Source organism: Python bivittatus, unplaced genomic scaffold, assembly GCF_059951505.1.
Source record: "Python bivittatus isolate LINGU-HERP-01145 unplaced genomic scaffold, Pbiv_v1 ctg000700_np1212, whole genome shotgun sequence".
Taxonomy (NCBI): Eukaryota; Metazoa; Chordata; class Lepidosauria; order Squamata; family Pythonidae; genus Python; species Python bivittatus.
The window spans coordinates 50,467,907-50,487,098 of record NW_028277098.1 but is presented as its reverse complement, the minus strand read 5'-3'; the positions used below and the strand labels follow the sequence as shown (position 1 = coordinate 50,487,098).

The following is a 19,192-nucleotide window of genomic DNA, read 5'->3' as shown; positions in this document are numbered from 1 at the left end:
GTTAAAGCTGCCCTTCCCTCCTCCTTTTCTTTATGAATTTGATGGTGTGCAGCAGCTGGGCTGGGTGTTTCATATGCACCATTTTGCATTCTTCTAATTAAGGTATCTCCTTTTATTTTGGATACAGAAAAGAAAGACACTAGTTTGTTCTTAACACAAATGAGGAACAGTGAGCAGGGGGGAGTGGATTTAAAAATGGCCATAAGTTACTTTGCTCTGGAAGCTGGTTTTCCTCTTGGTTAGGAAAATGCAGAATCCTATTTGTACAACACATGTGGAAAAATGTGCCCTAGAAAGGCACCATATTTCCTGTGTTGTGCAATAATTTGCTGCACTTAATAAAAGTTAAAGGGAGAAAAACGACTGTAGTGGGCTTGGCATGCTTGAACACTTCTGGAGATCTGCCATTCTTTCGCTGTTAGGGAAAAATCAAGCTTTTCATTTTCTCTTTCTGTTTTATATGACTAGCTAAATGCTTGCTTGAACATTTTTGTAGTATGAGTTAAGTAAAGAAGCTGGAAAGCAAAGTGGACATGACGTTCTCAAAAACTGGATAGGACTCACGAGGAAAACCAAGTTATTGTTGGGAAACAAGCATGAGGTGTTCACTAACACCTGCTAATTTCAAGCATTTCTTACCCTTTTTGTCTGACTTCACAGGAATTACCACAGTATCCTTGGTTCTGGATGGTGATTTTACTTTCTGACAATAGATGTTGAATTCATAAAGTAACTTCTTTTTATCAATTTCATTTCAATAAGTACAATAATATTTAGTTGCTTTACTTCTCCTTGTCTAGGGAATGTAACAGATCTATTATTATTTACACAGTAATGATAATATAGTGAACTCACTTCTATAATTGCTTGCTAGTTATCACCATTCCCCACCTGATTATAATTAATCATTGTATCCTCTATTCCAAAAGTAAGATATTAAAGCAATTTGGGACAGAGGGCAGTATTGGCATCCCCGTCCTGTAGAAAGTGACATTTGTAGTTGAAAAACAAGCTTCCCCAAACTCCAGCAAATTTCCTGCCTAGGATTTGCATGAACTTGAAAAAATGCTATGGTAATGATACAGTTCTTTCAGCATATGTCAATAGCTTGACGTTACAGTTGGCAGAGACTCTGTATTGCGCCATTGCTGTCCATTACTTCAGTAAGAAGCCTCCTGAAAATGTAAAATTGAGCACACAATAAAGTAATTGGATGGTCTTATCTTCCTTAAATTTTTCATATATTTTGGAGTTTGGATAACATTTTTGAAAACTGAGAATTGTAGCATTGTACAGAGGAAGCATCACCTGCACAGATTAATTTGGATGAGAAGAATAATGAATCAAATACACAGATTCTCCAAGAAAAAGGATTTGGTCAAGGACCAGTGAAATGAAAAGGATTCTCTGAAGAAGCAGCTACAGTGGTGTCTGCAGCAAACTGCATTGATACCAACAGTTGAGAGGCATGTGGTGATGTCATCATGGAAATGGTGCCATTAAATAATACAGTCTCAACCTTTACAAAATGATGTCACACATTTTATCATTTGCCCCCCTTGTGCACAGTGGACATTATCAACAACTAACAACTAATTTAATACAGAGCATCCTAAATTCCTTACTCTCTGACCCTGGTATGTGCTGATCCTGTATCAGAGAAACTCAGAGCCAAGAAGGATCAGAAAATGAGGGCTAACAGAATTATAAATACCTTATTTGATTCTTAAATAGGCTACCCTCTGGAAAGTGACAGAAGTTGTTTAAAGAAAACACTGTCCATAATTCCAGATACTGAGAACATTTTTTACCTATGTCAATCCATCTCATAAAAATATGCATTGATAAAGGTAAAAGACAAAAAAATACTCCAGATGCCCACATATCATACAAATTTTATAAGGATATCACATCCAAATGTTGGCATTTTTATATTCAGTTCCTCTTCTAATAGTCCCTGCCATGGAATTTGTTTTTTTACAGCTGCCACCTGAATTGACATCCTCATTGAGGTATCCACTATGGCCTTGAGCTCTTTTTTCTGATTTTTACAGACAACTCAGACTACATTGATGTATATGTGAAGTTATGGTTTTAGAGCCCAGTATACATTACGCTTATTAAAACTAAGCCACATTTGCCATTTGATTGATCATTCATCCAGTTCAGAGAGATCCTTTTGGAGCTCTTCACTATCATCTTTGGTTTTTAAGTACCCTGAACAGTATTATCCACAAACCTGGCCACCTCATTGCTTTCTTCCCCAAATGGTTCTTGGGGTCCAATAAACTCACAGATATGTTTTGAAAGCAGAGATGGTGGGCAAGTGAAGGCCAGTGCTCCTGACTGTCTCCCTTCTCAGAAGACTACTACTGACCCATGTGTCCCTATCAAGTAAAAGGAATCCTTGGGAACAGAGGCAGTGTAACATAGTGCAGTAGGAATGAGAATTACATGATGAGGCCAGTGAAGATTAAGTGAAAAGACCTAAAGTGGGAGACAGAAGAGACCTAAATAAAGTAATGAGACAAATCACTAGGCACAGGGAGAGGGTCTTGGTCCTGAGTATGGGTGAAGAAGAGAAGAGCTTCAGAGTGATAATCCTAGAAGAGATTTAGCTTGACAGTAATGATCCCAAAGGTAGAACTGAGTAACTAAGGGGATTGAAAGAGGGCAGCCATGTTAGTTTATGATAGTAAAAAATAATAAAAAATCAGGATTCTGGTAGTATCTTTTCTGACTAACAAATTTTATTAAAAGTTACAAGTTTTTGAGAGCTGCACCTCCCTTTATTAAATGCATTGGGTGGAAGACTGATACAGGATTTAAATTGGAGTGAGGTGGAGGGGGAAAGGTAGGTAAGATAGGTTAGGTTATGCAGATGCAGGTTACACATGAGACAATTTTCAATTACCTCATCAGTTAACAACTGTAATGTATTAGAAACCCATTGTGTTTGTTGAGACCTTCTGAGATTGCCTAAAAACTTTTGAAATATGTGAGTTCAACAGTTTGTCATTTAATGGTGCTATTAAAGTCCCACTTTTCCAAAACAGTCACTTTGAGGTCTGCAATGGAGCATCCTGGGAAATAATTCACTGATATTACTTTGTCCTTGCTTTGAGTCCTGAAGTCAAATTTGTGTCCATTAATTCTTTTGTGCAAAGTTTGTCCTATGTAGGATCCAGAAGGGCATTGCTCACAGATGATGGCATATATCACTTTAGAAGAAGAGCATGTGAAGGCACCCCTAGTCTTGTGTTGTACTTGTTGGGGCCTGTGATGTAGAAGTGGGGGCAGAGTAGACATACAGGTTTGTTGCAGGGTCTGGTTCCTATGTTGATATCATTGTCCTGTTATTTCTTGTTACTTGTGAGAATATGCGTAAGGTTGGATGGTTTATGCAAGTATGGGCTTGTCATGCAGTGCCTGAGAAAGTGCAGTGCCATTGTCCAATATGGGCTGTAGCTTATTAATAATGTGTTTGAGTGATTTGAGCTGCAAGGTGTAGGTGACAATCAGTGGTGTTCTATTTCTGTGGTCTGTCTTTTACTAGGTCCTCCCTGGGAATTTATCTAGTTGTATTGATTTGTCTGTTGTTCTTACTGGGTGGGTAGGTCAGTCCCCTGAATGCCTGGTTTAATTCCATCAGTTGAGCAACTCTGTCAGGTGGTTCAGAATAAATGTGATTGTAGGATAGAGCCTAGCTAAAGATGATAGATTTGGTGGTGTGTTCTAAGTGGAAGCTAGGAGCACATTAGGTATGCATGACAATCGGTAGGTTTCCTGTATAACTTCATGTTTATGTGTCCATTATGTAGTTTTACAGTGACATCAAGGAAGTGGACTTGTTCTCTGGATTGGTCTAGGCTGAGGTTGATGGGGTGGAAGGGTGGAAATTATTGAAGTCATGATGGAATTCATTTCCATGGGTCTAGATGATGAAAATATCATCAATGAATTAACTAAAGGGAATGGAACTTGTCTGCTGGGAGTATGGGTTGAGAGGTTAAACGGGCATCATTTTGAACAAAAGAGATAATTGCAATTTTAAAGCAGATTTGAGTTAAAATTCAGATGCTACCCTCTACTACATATTTACAATCTTGAACTAATTTGTTTTCTTTTTTTCTCGTCTTTCTGTGAAATCAATTTCTGTGGAAGCAAAAATTACAGATTAAAAGGAATCATTTTGTATTCTGAAATTCGACTCCCTCTAACCTCAACAGTTTGCTTTCCTGTGTCTTAAAACAACCAACTCCCATGACTGCTTCCATTTGGTAAATGGGCATTCTCCCATGGTGATCAATTTATGATGGTACTGGTGGCACTCTTAAAATGTTCAGATTTGCTGATCAATTCAAAAGGGCAGAAAATACCTAGTGTTTATTTTCACTTTGATAAATGTGTCAGATTCTGTTGTCACCTTTCTTGTGATTCTTGCAACTTTCCTTGCATCTCTCTCTTCCATGCATCCTGTGCATTTGGGGTGAATAGCATCACTCAGCTATTAGGAACATGATAAGAGGACGGCAGAGGATGAGATGGTTAAATAGCATCACTGAAGCAATGAGCATGAAACTGAGCAAACTCAGGGAGGCAGTGAAGGACAGGAAGGCCTGGCGCAATATGGTTCATGGGGTCACAAAGAGTCGGACACGATTTAACGACTGAACAACAACAAATGCTCATTTCAGAATCTTGTAACCAATGTCCTTTCCACACTTTGATATGTGTACCTGTTTTTACCTCATGCATATTTTGTGACCACATACTTCTCTCGCAGTAGGTACAGATCAACTTTATCTCTAAATAATCTCCAGTGGCAATGTTCCTCTTTTCTAGCCTAGAAAGTAGCTTGGACTGCGAACGTTCAGCTTTCAAGTTTTAAAGCTTAAAGCAAAGTTCCCTGCCCTTTTGTCAAGGTACTGTTCTTCTGATACGTTGAGAGAAGTAATGACTTTAAAAGTGGATTGCACTCATTATTTTTTGAACTCCTCAAAATGATTAATCAACATTCAGAATCAATACCTGCCAAATTTTAATTAAGAAAATTTGAGGCAAACAAAAATTTATCTTAATTATTTCTTTTTGGTGCTGTGTTTTACCCCGGAGCTACATTTTGCAGCCGTGTTTTATAAAACCTGGAAAACTTTATAATGGAAAACCTGAGGTGGCCTTCAGTCAGCATATACTTCTGTTACCCATCAAGATTTTTCCATGGGTCACGATGAAAGGAGTAGGACATTTCTGATTTTTTTCCCCATATTCAACAGTGTGGCATATTATTCCAGTTTTTATTTCAAAACAAAATTTAATAATCACATCTGGCAGGTGAGCTAGATGGAGTTGTGGGAAGGAAATCCTTTTTCATTGGCTGTGTGCCAGTGCACGTGTCTGAGGCTTGTATAGAGTGTTTCATGCAGAATTGAGAAATGTTTACATTGAGAATGGCTCTGCAAGTGTTCAAATGTACAGTATATTGCACCCAATCTTTTTTCTTGGATATAATCAGCACGTCTTACAGTTTTATATTCAACTCAGATACACTGTATGCCTCAGAGGGGTTGCCTATTCTTAGAATGTTGTTCACATTAAAGTTTTTTTTTAATTTATTTTATTATTTAGTCTTATATAGTTGTATACAAGCAGTTGTATACTACTGTAGTTAGAATACAAAATGTCGCAAAGTTACAATCTTGAGATTTGGCTACAGTAGATTTTCATGCAAGATAATTCACTGAATAAGCATTTGAGAATGTGTCTTACATATCTAAATTTAGCTGTGACTTTAAACATTCTCATAGGAATTCATCCAGAGTGCTTACTTTGCTGTAGGGGAAGCATTCCCGAGTGGCGTATATCTCTCATTGGCAGATAGGGAGGCAGAGGTATTTTCTTGATTCCCCTCCCCCTTTGCAACACCAAGTACTGCCACATAATGAAAATTGGGATCAACAAAGATTAGCTGTTGTCCTGTTCTGCCAGTGGAACTCCTCTGTTTGTAGAAGAATGGCTGAATTAAGACCATAATCCAAATTTTCACCACATATGTATTTGTGTGTGTGTGTGTGTTTATATTATATTGTGTGTATGTGAGTTGCAAAAGATGAGCATTGAATCTCCTGAGACACTGTAAAGCCAAAAGTTGTAAGAGGTTCTGAGAGAAATTTCAACTATCGACCAGATTCTTCTTGGTTTCCGAAAGTACAGTTCTAATTTCTGATGTTGCCTGGTGTGAAGATATGGTGGAGGAGGTGTTGTTCTGCCAGGAGGAGAGATTTCCCTTGTAGAGGGTCCCACTTTGTCCAAGCCAATTTTGACTCTGCTGGATACAAAGACGTAACATTCCCACAATGGGCTTCAGACAAATTTATTTGAATCCATTATCTATACCAGCTGGGAACTAGTGTAGCTACTGTCCCCCATTTATTTCAGTGGGGAACATTTGAAATACAATGATCTACTGAGCTCAACATCCTGCTATTAGATTCCATTTTTCACCAACCCCATTTTGGATTGCTTTGTTAGCCTTTAAGATTAGCATTCCCATCTTTGTGGAATAAAAACATGCTATTCTCTGCAGCTACTCTGAGTTGGAGTGTGCGCTGAGTGTAATATAGTAAGATCTGAGAGCTGCTGTCACAAAGAAATATGGATATAGGCAAATTTGTGTTGTACTATTTTGCAGGGCTTCTCTTGCCTTCCCCACCCCCCACCCCCAGTTTCAATCAAGTCCAGATGTAAAACATACTGGTCATCGCTAATGCTAATATTTTTAATTCTGCCAAGCTTGTACATTTTAGCAACTTCATGGAAACAGTTTTACTGCTCTCCATGATTTTGGACAGCTCAAAATTTTATCTGTTGACTACTTTCTCCATCTCAGAAACATTTACATTTCTTGCATAGGGTGAAACCTGTGGTTTCAATATTGTGAATATATTGACAAGAGGGAGATAGGATCACAGACAGGGAACCAGCCAAAGTTAGAAGCTAACTTTTAATTTCATCATGCTGCATTTCACAGTGCCTTTCCAAGCTGTATTTGTTTCTAAGAAATGGGTTGCTACAGTTGTTGTCTTCATTTTTTCATCTGCTTTCTTTCATACCAACTGATCAACTGATAACTCAGATATTTTATCCTAATTCTGAGATATAGAATTATCTGTCAGATTAATTGACAAATGATATATAGTCTTATGAAAAAGTACACCTCATGTAAAGTTTTTTTTTCTTTTTTAACCTATGTGGACATATCAATATTTTATCTTCATTCAAATTGTATATAAAGGTGACGGTAATTGAACAAAAAAACCATGAAAATTTGACTTTGCAATCATTTATTCAACAAAAAATTAACAGATACATTAATTTTCCATTTCCTTCCGTGGAAAAAGTACACCCTCAGCTCTAATACCTGACATTGCCCCCTTTGGCAGAAACAACGTCAAGTAGGCATTTCTTATAACTGTCTACCAGTCTCTGAATTGACTGAGAGAAAATGTTTCCCTTTCCTCCATGCATAATTTTTTCAGTTGTGCGATGTGTGAGGGGATTCTTGCCTGCACAGCCTGTTTCAAATCATCCCAAAGCATCTCAATTAGATTTAGATCCAGACTTTGACTTGGCCATTCCAGAACCCTCCATTTCTTCTTCTTCCTTTTTTTAGCCATTCTTGGTGGATTTATTGGAATGTTTAGGGTCATTGTCATGTTGCAAATACCATTTTCGGTTTAGCTTCAATCTTCTGACAGATGGTCTGACATTATCTTCTTTCTGCATCTTGCATTTTGGTCTCAGGCTGAGCTTGCTGGGACAGCCTGTCCTAGGCAAGTTAGTGGTTGTTTGAATTCTTCTCCACTCGTACATGATCTTCTGGACAGCGAAATGATTGACGTCCAATTGTTTGGTGATCTTTTTAAATCCTTTTCCAGACCCATAGGCATCTATAACTTTCTTTCTGAAGGCCTCAGAGAGCTCTTTTAATCTAGGCATGGTGTCACAACACACTTCAACAACAAAGAGTAAATCAAACCAAATGTCTGAGGTTTAAATGACAGGTTCTTCTCTAATGATATTCTAATCATTTACACCTGATCTGGTGCACCTGATCCTTGAGGTAGTGATAAATGTAGGGGTGTACTTACTTTTTCCACATACAAAATTTGCATTTATATTTATTTAAGTTACACAATGGACTACAGCATGAAAATGGTATATGATATTTGTTATATTGTATCCCCTATATCTATCGGTTGTTGAAATGAAGATCAAATATCTGTATGTTGAAAAAGTAAAAAAAATCAGTGGGATGGACTTTTTCACAGGACTGTATTAGGCATTGTTTTGTTTCATTTACTTTATATATCACATGCCTTTCTTTGTTTCAATTTTTTTTTACCATTGTAGATGGCTTTTTTGGGTGTGCCAACCTGAAATATAGGTTCATTGCTGTTGGCTACTAGATCTAAAATGGCCGCATAAAAACATGGTAAAGGTTACTCATATTCTGCAGTTAAGGGGTTTGGGGTTTTTGTAGTTTGACTCAAGCTTAGCTTTTAGGGCTATATATTTAATTTTGTTAAGAGTACATTTTTATTATACATGCAAGCTACATGCTTAATACTTCAAAGTTACTCAAAAACATTTCAAATTTTGAGTTGCACAGTATTCATGGAAGCTACCATTTATAGCCTGTTTCCTATAATGGTTGGACACAGTTTGCCACTTCTGACTACTTCCTTTTGTGTCTTCTTCTGTTACGATGTGACTGAGATAGCATCCTTGTGCTTCATAACTCTGTTCTCAATCCTTCACAGGGTGCTAAGAAGCTGTGCCCTCAGTGCAATACCATCACCTCACCAGGGGACCTCAGGCGCATCTACTTATGAAAAAGATGGCTGCTGAGACCAGGTTGCTTGAACCATGGGGACTAGGGGAAAGGAGTGGCAGCAACACAGACACTTGAAACTAAAGACTCCAAAAGTGGACTAGAGGCTGAGGGAGCTGCACGATGCCTCTGCTTCCGAACCTGTCACTGGTGCTGCCAACTCCACAAGAAGGCCAAACCAGAATCCTTATTGTGATTCTTTTTTCTTTTTTTTACAAACTGCTGTTCCACGTCTGTCCCATTTCTCCAAGAGTTGGGGTTCCATTGTGGACAACTTACAAGCCTTTTCAGGGAAGCATGAGAAGGTGCTGGATCTTCCATCGCAGGAACTGTCAGAACCTGTAACCTGCATTCTCCTTCCCACCCTCTTTTTATTTGTGGTGTTCTAGTGGATTTTTTTAATCAAAGAAAAAACCTATACCTTCACACCCACAAAGGCAGAATGAAGCACATGTAATATAGACTATATGTTTACAATGTTGTGTATAAATGGGATAGACTCCAACATTACATACTAATGTTTCCCTTTTTATTTTTTCCTTTGGGGGGGTGTACTTTTTTTAAAAAAGAAGAGAAAAAAATAAGCAGAGAACATTAAACCCATATTTTTCTTGGTTCTGCAGAGTTTTTGCATTAAAGTCATTAGTTTAAAAAAAGTATATATATATATATATATATATATTATACATATATATAATATAAATGGTTTAATGTTCTGTGGTGTATATTTCCTCATTCAGATATGAAATTAACAACTTTTCGTAGTTTCGGCCATAACTTACATGACTTCTGAGGAAAATAGAAAAAACAGGTTTTCTGTCATTTGTTACAGCTTAATGGGCTATTTATATAAAATACTGACTACACTGAAACCCTTTTCCATTTTTTCACTTGGGAAAACACAGATGTGCAAGCTTACTCCGTTGCCTGTGGGAAAAGTCATAGCTGGGATCAGTAGACTTTTCAGGCACTAAACATTCTTATGCAATCCCACATGATGGCACAGGCACCAAAATATATTTTTTAAAAAAATGTCTGAAATCTTGTAAAGTTTTGGCAATCATATGATGTCCCAGTCACGTTTTAATTTTTGGATTCCAGATGTGCCATCTAGGAGTGTTGTAACTGCCTTAGCAACAATGAACGTGCAGCATTGGTGACCTCTCTGATAGGCACTTACATGAAGCAGAAGAAAGTGGTCTTTGTCTACTACAGATGGCATTGTTAGTGTAGCTTTGTTCAGCCCAGTTTGTCTTGTGAAAGCTGAAGCTCTTTTGTCCGAACGTAATTGTATTCACCAATCTGCAAGCTTACAAGAATTAAATTTGAACCAGGGCCCCAAAATAAATGCAGCAGAACACCCAGTGCTCTGTCAACCCTTCATACCTCTGGCAGAATCTTTATCATTCTGCTTTGACATGTTCCCAGGTCCAGCTACTGGCAGTCTGTTCTACTCTGGAATGTTTTTCTTAGCAGATGTTTCATCTAATTTTCAGATGTTCATGTTTCACTTTGAAAAGGAAATAGGTATGTGCCAGTCTTGTTTCCTTCTTTTATCAATTCTGCTCTGACTCTGGTAATAGTGGAATGTAATCTGGGTTTGTTCAAAATTAGATTAATTTAATCTCCATCCATTTCCTCAGCATTCCTAACAAACATTTTTTTTTAGCCCTTTGTTCTGCATTTTGAAAATAACCCTGTGAGCCATGTGCAGTTCATTCACTACCTGCCTTAATTAAAAAAAAAACTGCAGTTTTTACATGCACAGCCAAACATTGCCATTTGTAGTCCATTCAGGGAACACATTACAAAGTTACTGTGAATTCTGAGAGGAAGTTAGCAGCCTGCTTGATGCTGATAGGCAAATATGCTTATCAATTACTATTTAAACTGGGGTTACAATGTGAAATTAACAGAATTATGGTCCTGGGTCTTCTACTGAATAACTTTTTCCCCTTTTTCCTTAATTCCATTTTATGCTATATCTGTGCATTTAAGCCTCAGAAGGACATGATTGCACTAAAACATCTGGCTAGATTATCATGCTGTTGTGAAAACCTTTGGCATGGTATTGATCAGACCACAAGTTTTTCCCTGAGTCCAAGATTCTTTATTCCTATTGTAGTTGGGTTGAGTATGCACTGAATGCAAGTTAAAGACAACTGTTGTTAGCAGCCTCTTATTACATGACTTCACCCTCATATACATACAATTGTCTTACGGAGAATTTTTATCCTTAGACAATTCTGAGCTTCCAAAATATCCCCAAAATACCTGAATCAGTGGGTCTCAGTCAAAAATGTTGCAGCAGTCAAGCAACATATTGAAGGCTGATTTGCAGCTTGTGTTAGTTGTGGGAGGTGGGTAGGAAGGGGGGGGACAGTTGGTTTAAGCAAGTATAGATCTGGCATCCTAAATGTCCAACAGTTTGCAAGAGCCATAGAGCATCCAGAATGCTATCTGTTCAGGCCCAAGATTCCACAGCTGTATAGCACTTATTCCTTCCTCAATCTGTCATGGTGGGGATGATACCATGTGTCACTGAAAAACCTGCTTGCCCAATACAATCAAACCATCTTTGCTGGGACATTTAGTACACAGCTATGCTTCTCCCTGATCTGTTAGACAATAAGCTGAGAAGGCTCATCCTTGATGTCCCAGCAAGGGAGTAAAGAGCTTCCTCTGGTCCTGTGGACTAATTCTAAGCCAAATGAATATATGTAAAACCACATATAACTATTAGCATTTATTTTTAAACCTGAATCTGTCCCTACATTTTTTTTTCTTGAGGAGTAAGGAGAGCAGAGAAAACCTGATAAGACAGATGCAAAAGACTAACTTGTTAATTTCCTCCTCTGGAGAAGGCACATTTTACAGAACTCTATAGCTACTCCCTCCTCTCCCTCAATGAGCTTGAAAATAAATGAACTATCTTTGCCCAAAGATTCCCAGCTGCACAAGGTGATATTCAAGTTGTGTCGATGATTGTGTGTCGATGTATATTCTATAAAAAGGTACTTGTCATTCCCGTTTGTAAACTACATTGACATTAATTAAATGAATATAAAAGCTTCCAAGTTGTGCTTCTAGTCTTCTACTTGTTAGTTTTATCCCTTGGTTTGGCAGTTTCAAAATCAGGTACTTCTGTTGCTTTTTTTTTTTTTTTTTGGTGCCTTTGAGTCAGTGTTGACTCCTAGTGACTGCCTGGATGAGTCCCTGCAGTTTTCTTGGCAAGGTTTTTCAGAAGTCATTTGCCATTGCTTTCTTCTAAGGCTGAGAGAGAATGACTGGCCCAAGCCCACCCAGCTGGCTTTGTGCCTAAGGCCGGACTAGAACTCACAGTCTCCCAGTCTCTAGCCTGGTGCTTTAACCACTACACCAAACTGGCTCTCCCCCTCTTGCATATAGTCACTGTTAAATCATAATCAGTGATCGTACATCATTGTGAGTCTTTTGTAGCACAATGGATCTCAAATGACTATTAGTGCCAAATATACCCAATTAATTGCCTTTTTCTTTTCTTTTTTTAACTATTATAGCTTCTTATGCAGTTTACAAGCAACTATCAAACTCTTAGAAAATCCACTTTGTTTTTTCAAAATATATTTAATTACAATCCTTCTGATCCCAGAAGGACCAGGGTAAAAAGTATGCATTCCAAGGATATGTTGTGGGCAGCTTTAGAACTACAAAATTCAAACCTTTCCATTCCTCTGACATATTCCAGGAACAATGGGAAAACTATTCAGCCCTGGAACTGGCATAGCAAAGACAATTTTTAATTGATGATGATGATGATAATTATAAAGGAAATATTAAGCCCTGCTCTTCATCCCTGCTAGCACAAGTCCTGCAAAACATGAGAATTCCTCCAATACTTTTCCTCTTCCCACACTGAATTGCTTTTAAATCATGCTGTGTTAACTTTTTTTGTATAAATTGCTAGTTTAATAATCAGAATATTGCTGAATTAGCATAATTTGATTACAACATGGTCCATCATAATTTTACTGGCAAGCTGGTAAAATTGAAAGCGAGATCATGCTAACATGTATTGATGATCTATACCTGAGTTCAGGTAACACCCTGAACCACACGATAATCTTACCTTATTTTAACTAGCAGAAGCCCAACCACTGTGGTTAGTTACTTAATTCCATGTGTTGTACAAATCCGGGAAATTGGATTGAGTAAATTACAAGTAAGTGTGTTATGTAAATATAGCTTATATCAAAAGAATGTTGATCAGTAGCTTCTTTTCAGCCTCAAGAGAAGAGGACAGCTGTGGAACTTTGTCTTGGTCTCAGAGTTGTTCAGCACAGAAGTGATGCTTAGCCACTACTGACTGGGTTTATTCAGGGCAAGTGGGTTATAAATATCAATAAATAGTTTTGTAATTTATACTAAACTGAAAGGGATAGCTTATAAAAAAAAATATCAATATAAGCTTGACAGGATAGAAAACTAAATTAAATCTAAATGATAACATTTTGTATGTAATTAGGCAAAATGAAATACATAAAAATAACTGATATCTTACTTGACAGCCTTACATATAAAAAAGATCCAAATAAACTCCATGTAATAATATACTATAGATGTTAAAAGACCTAAAGCAATTCATACATACTTAATGTTCAGTTATAAAAAAAAAACTATTTTAGCAGATCTTACATGCTGTAACCCATTGGATAGAAAGTGACCACTCTATACACGAAATGTAGCATAGAGAGAGATGTGTGTGCTGCTTTTAAATTAGATTTGAAAACAGGATCTCATCAAATTATAACAAAATGAAATCGTTACGGGTAGTCCTCAGGTTACAATGGCAATTGGGATCAGAGTTGGTGTTGCTAAATGACATGGTCGTAAATGCAACGTCATGTGACCATATCTCTTAGTGACATCAATTCTGGCAGTCCCAGTTGCTTTCGTTAAGTGAGGACCTCACATGACCGCAACTTCTGACCTCCCCATTGACCTTGCTTGTGGGAAGCTGGCAGGAAACATTGGAAATTGTGGTCACATGACCATGGCTTGCTGCAACATCATAATCATGAGCTGGGCACCAAGTAGCAATCACGTGACCATGGGGATGCTATGGCGGCCAGAACTCCAAGAACCCATCGTAAGTCCCCCTTGTTCAGCATTATTGCAATTTTGAATGGTCACAGAACAAGTGGTCATAATCTGAGGACTGCCTGTAAATAGATTCAGCCAAGAATCTGGAAGATCAGATGAATTTCAGTATTGGAAATTTGGTAATGGTACTTTATCAACTCACTGGCCACTTATAGCTGGACCCACAAACAGGAAATGCTCTAGAATCAAGTATAGGCTCCCTGTATGAGAAAATAAGGCAATTTCAAAGCATTCTCCAAATGAGATTTGTGAGAGATACCAAATAACAGCATTCTTTGGGTACCAAAAAGATGTGCCATTGTAAGGAGAAAGTAGTGAATTTGGTAACAGGTGATGCAGGGCTGGATTAAGGCCAATTGATGCCCTAAACACAGCCCAATAGTGGTGCTCTTCGGCTCTTCAGTTCCTTAACTGACAAGACATTAAGACTCAATAAGCACTGAAGGTGAAATAAGAAATTAAAAATCAGTTTTCTTCCAGGACAGACCCCACAAATATATTAAATATAAACTTTAAAAATTAACACTAAATAGCAATAAGCAATATAAGCAAATTATTTACTTATGGCTAGGGCCACAGAAAAAAATGCAAATTTTCAACACTTTTTCATGCATTTTTAATAAAATGGTTAACATCCAAATAAACATTTATTGAAAACCAAGTCAAATGAGGCAGTGAAAGAGTTACGGACATGATAGGGGAAAAAACTGGTGACTTCCTGCCCTTGGTACCCTAACCACATGCTTATTTTGCTTAATGGTTTATCCAGGTCTGAGATGATGGTGAGTAAACAAATTTTCTTAACTCCTATTTTGCATCTGTTTTCTCTCAGAAGGGGAATGGATCCCAACTGGTCATTATGCTACTGAGGGAAGAATGGAACAGCACCTTAAGAGAGGTTAGGAACTTTTCTAATGTTAATCTGAAGTACCCAGAGCCAGATGAATTACATCATATGGTAACTAAAGCAACTTGTAGAGATTATCACAGAAAAGATCTCAGGTATCTTTGAGAACCCCTGGAGGACTAGCAAGATCCTAGAAGGCTGGAGGAGAGCAAATGTGGAAGAAAGGCCTGGGAAACTACAGACATGTCAGCTAAATGTCTGTATTGCAGTAAGGAAGCTCCTCAGATTATCCAGCAGCTGATTTGTGAGCACTTGGTTAGGCATGCAAGAATGAACAAGAGCTAACGTGGGTTGTCAAAACTACCTTTATCTCCTTATTTGATAGCATTACTAGCTTCGTAGATCAGGGAAATGCTGTAGACATAGTGTACCTGGACCTCAGCACAGTGACAGAGTCACTCATGACACACTCCTTAATAAAATAGTAAAATATGAGTAGATTATACTACTGTTGGATGGATTCCCAGTTGGCTAAATGACTGGATCCAAAGAGGGTTTGCTTAAGACTCTGAGTGGAGTGCCATAGGACACTTATCATGGATCCTATGGTGTTTAACATTATTAAAGATCTGGATGAGGGAGATCACATAAAGCTGGGAGGGTGGCTAATACCATAGAGGACAAAGAGAAGATGCAAAATAATCTAGATAGGTTTGAACAGTGGGTTGAATGAATATAATGGATTTAACAAGGAGAAATGTAGAATTCTGCATTTGTATAGGAAAAAATGAAAGGTTTTAGCATGTGAAAAGGAGCTGGGTGTCCTTGTTGATTGCAAGTTAAACATGAGATAGCAGTATAATGCAATTGTTTCACAGACAAATATTATTTTGGGGAAGATTAAGATTGGAGAAGCATAGGTCCAGATCACAGGATGCAATTGTCTCTGTCATGATCAGCAACTACATGGAATTCTGTTAAAGGATTTGGGTATATTTTGTTTACAAAAGAGATGTTTGAGGAGGGATATGATTGCAGGCTGGGGAATTCCAGGAATTAAAGTCCACACATCTTAAAATTACCAAGGTTGAAAAACACTGCTCTAATGGATCCTGCACTAAGCAGGGATAGAACTAGATGATCTAAGATCTCTTTCAACTTTACAGATAGTCCTCAGGTTATGACCATTTGTTCAGCAACCATTCAAAGTTACAACAGTGCTGAATGAGGGGGACTTATGATGACTTCTCAGAGTTCTGGCCATTGCTGCATCCCTGTGGTCATGTGCCCAGCTCACAATTACATCATTGCAGCGATCTGCAGTCACGTGATTGCAATTTCTGATGTTCCCTGCCAGCTTCCCTCAAGCAAAGTCAATGGAGAAGTCAGCAGGAAATTGTGATCACATGCAGTCTTCAGCGATCTTTAATGATGGCAACCGGGACTGCCATTGGTAAGTGATGCAGTCATGTGACACTGCATTTACTGCATCACTTAGCGATGGCATTCCCAGTCCCAATTGCTGTTGAAACCCAAGTTCTATGAGTCTATGATACTTCTATATCTCCCTTCCTCCAGTGCAAGCAGAATTCCACTAAGCACTTAATTAGATCCAACCCCTGTTCCATTCTAGACACTAAAATATGACAAAGGTGACAGGGAGCTAAGAGAAAAAGCTGAAAAAACACAATTATGATAGCCACTTTCAAATGTTTGAAAGACTACTTCATAAACAATTTTTGTTCATTTTTTCTTCATTCAAAGAATAGGAAACAAATATTTTGGAATTATAAGACGATCAATTTTGACTGAGCATTAGGAAGAATTTCTGACAATGACAATGTTCATATAACACAACTGAAAACCCAGCCCATTTCCCTAGAAGACTGATTCATCCCCCAAACACTGGCACTGCACAATTGCTGATGACCCATTTAAATTCAGAATAACTATTTTCTACGTTCTTATAGATACTGTAAAGGAAGTTGGGAAACTAGCATGTTCTGCCATTTTTTCCCCTTTGCAGGTATCTTTTCTTTTTTTTCCCAATGATGTGAACAAAGTTAGCACCACTGTAAACCAAAGTGGAGACTTATCCACTTCTTTTCAGGGGGTGGCCCATGTTGTCACAAGAAGACCAAAAAAAACCAAAATCAAAGAGTGCCTAAAGAAACCTTGTTTTTGTTGGAGTGCTCAAGGATACCTTCCCTGCCTTGAAAGCAGGAGGACACTTAACTGCCTGGTAATCTCTCGCTTTCATTCAGATAACACAGTTGACCACATGGTTAGTTTAATCTGAAATGTCCTGGGGTTGTTTTGAGCTAAATTAACTCCCTTTGGGTTAGTTGACCAACAAAAGACCCACTGAAAATGTTGGACTTTCCTTAATAGACCAAATTAAGGTTGGCTGACCAAATTGTTAGCCGTATCATACTAATGGTTTTCTTGCTTGTACTAAGAGTTGGACTACTATTACCTTAAATAATATAAATTCTGTGTTCTAGTTTTAATACAAATGGGTACAGAACATTTTATAAATACAGTGGCAATATGTGGGAAAAGATTCAGATGCAGTATTTGTATTCATATCATTCCCTTTTAGGTTTTCCTTGTTTCTTTTCAAACTTCATTCAGTATTTTAATTTGCTTTTCATTCAACAGATGGTTTTATTTGCAGATAATCATAAACCATATAATATGTGGGTTGTGCCAAAGAAGAATATCTGGTATAGAATATGATACTGCATAAATGACACAAGTTAATCACTGTTGATCAGGAGTAGGCAGAAAGTAGTCCAGATCTCTCTGGGTGATTTCTTTTGGATCCACAAAGTTTTCTAACTACAGGTGAAACTCGAAAAATTAGAATGTCGTGCAAATGTTCAGTTATGTCAGTAAGGCAACTCAAAAGGTGAAACCAATATATGAGATAGACACATTACATGCAAAGCGAGATATGTCAAGCCTTACTTTGGTATAATTGTGATGATTATGGCGTACAGCTTATGAAAACCCCAAATTCACAATCTCAGAAAATTAGAATAGTGTAAAAAGGTTCAATATTCTAGGCTCAAAGTGTCCCACTCTACTCAGCTAATGAATCCATAACACCTGCAAAGGGTTCCTGAGCCTTTAAATGGTCTCTCAGGCTGGTTCAGTAGGAATCACAAGCATGGGAAAGACTGCTGACCTGACAGTTGTGCAGAAAACCATCATTGACACCCTCCATAAGGAGGGAAAGTGCCAAAGGGTAATTGCAAAAGAAGTTGGATGTTCCCATAGTGCTGTATCAAAGCACATCAATAGAAGGTTATGTGGAAGGGAAAAGTGTGGTAGAAAAAGGTGCACAAGCAGCAGGGATGACCGCAGCCTGGAGAGGATTGTCAGGAAAAGGCCATTCAAAAGTGTTGGGGACTTTCACAAGGAGTGGACTGAGGCTGGAGTTAGTGCATCAAGAGCCACCACACACAGACGGATCCTGGACATGGGCTTCAAATGTCGTATTCCTCTTGTCAAGCCGCTCCTGAACAACAAACAACGTCAGAAGCGTCTTACCTGGGCTACAGAAAAAAAGAACTGGTCTGTTGCCCAGTGGTCCAAAGTCCTCTTTTCTGATGAGAGCAACTTTTGCATCTCATTTGGGAACCAAGGACCCAGAGTCTGGAGGAAGAATGGAGAGGCACACAATGCATGATGCTTGAAGTCCAGTGTGAACTTTCCACAGTCTCTGTTGATTTGGGGAGCCATGTCATCTGCTGGTGTTGGTCCACCGTGCTTCATTAAGTCCAGGGTCAATGCAGCCGTCTACCAGGAGATTTTGGAGCACTTCATGCTTCCTTCCGCAGACGAGCTTTATGGGGATGCTGACTTCATTTTCCAGCAGGACTTGGCATCTGCCCACATTGCCAAAAGTACCAAAACCTGGTTCAGTGACCATGGGATTACTGTGCTTGATTGGCCAGCAAACTCGCCTGACCTGAACCCCATAGAGAATCTATGGGGCATTGCCAGGAGAAAGATGAGGGACATGAGACTGAACAATGCAGCGGAGCTGAAGGCCGCTATTGAAGCATCCTGGTCTTCCATAACACCTCAGCAGTGCCACAGGCTGATAGCATCCATGCCATGCCACATTGCGGCAGTCATTGCTGCAAAAGGGGCCCAAACCAAGTACTGAGTACATATGCATGCTTATACTTTGCAGAGGTCCGATATTGTTCTATTTCCAATCCTTGTGTTATTGATGTCATGTAATATTCTAATTTTCTGAGATTGTGAATTTGGGGTTTTCATAAGCTGTACGCCATAAT

General features: G+C 38.4%; 1 protein-coding gene across 8 annotated transcripts in view; it reads left to right on the top strand.

Moving 5' to 3' along the window:
* RNF220 (ring finger protein 220) overlaps positions 1-19,192 on the top strand; it is a 366,981-nt gene that overhangs the window by 324,028 nt on the left and 23,761 nt on the right. For 5 of the 8 annotated variants that reach the window (XM_025164345.2, XM_025164341.2, XM_025164339.2 and 2 more), the window contains one exon: positions 8,823-11,965. In XM_025164345.2, coding sequence (XP_025020113.1) covers positions 8,823-8,894 — 72 coding nt within the window. In that variant the 3' untranslated portion in view covers positions 8,895-11,965. Of the gene's footprint in view, positions 1-8,822; positions 11,966-14,867; positions 14,934-19,192 lie in introns of those variants that run through there. The other 3 variants (XM_088153606.1, XM_088153604.1, XM_088153605.1) reach the window with 1 other exon arrangement.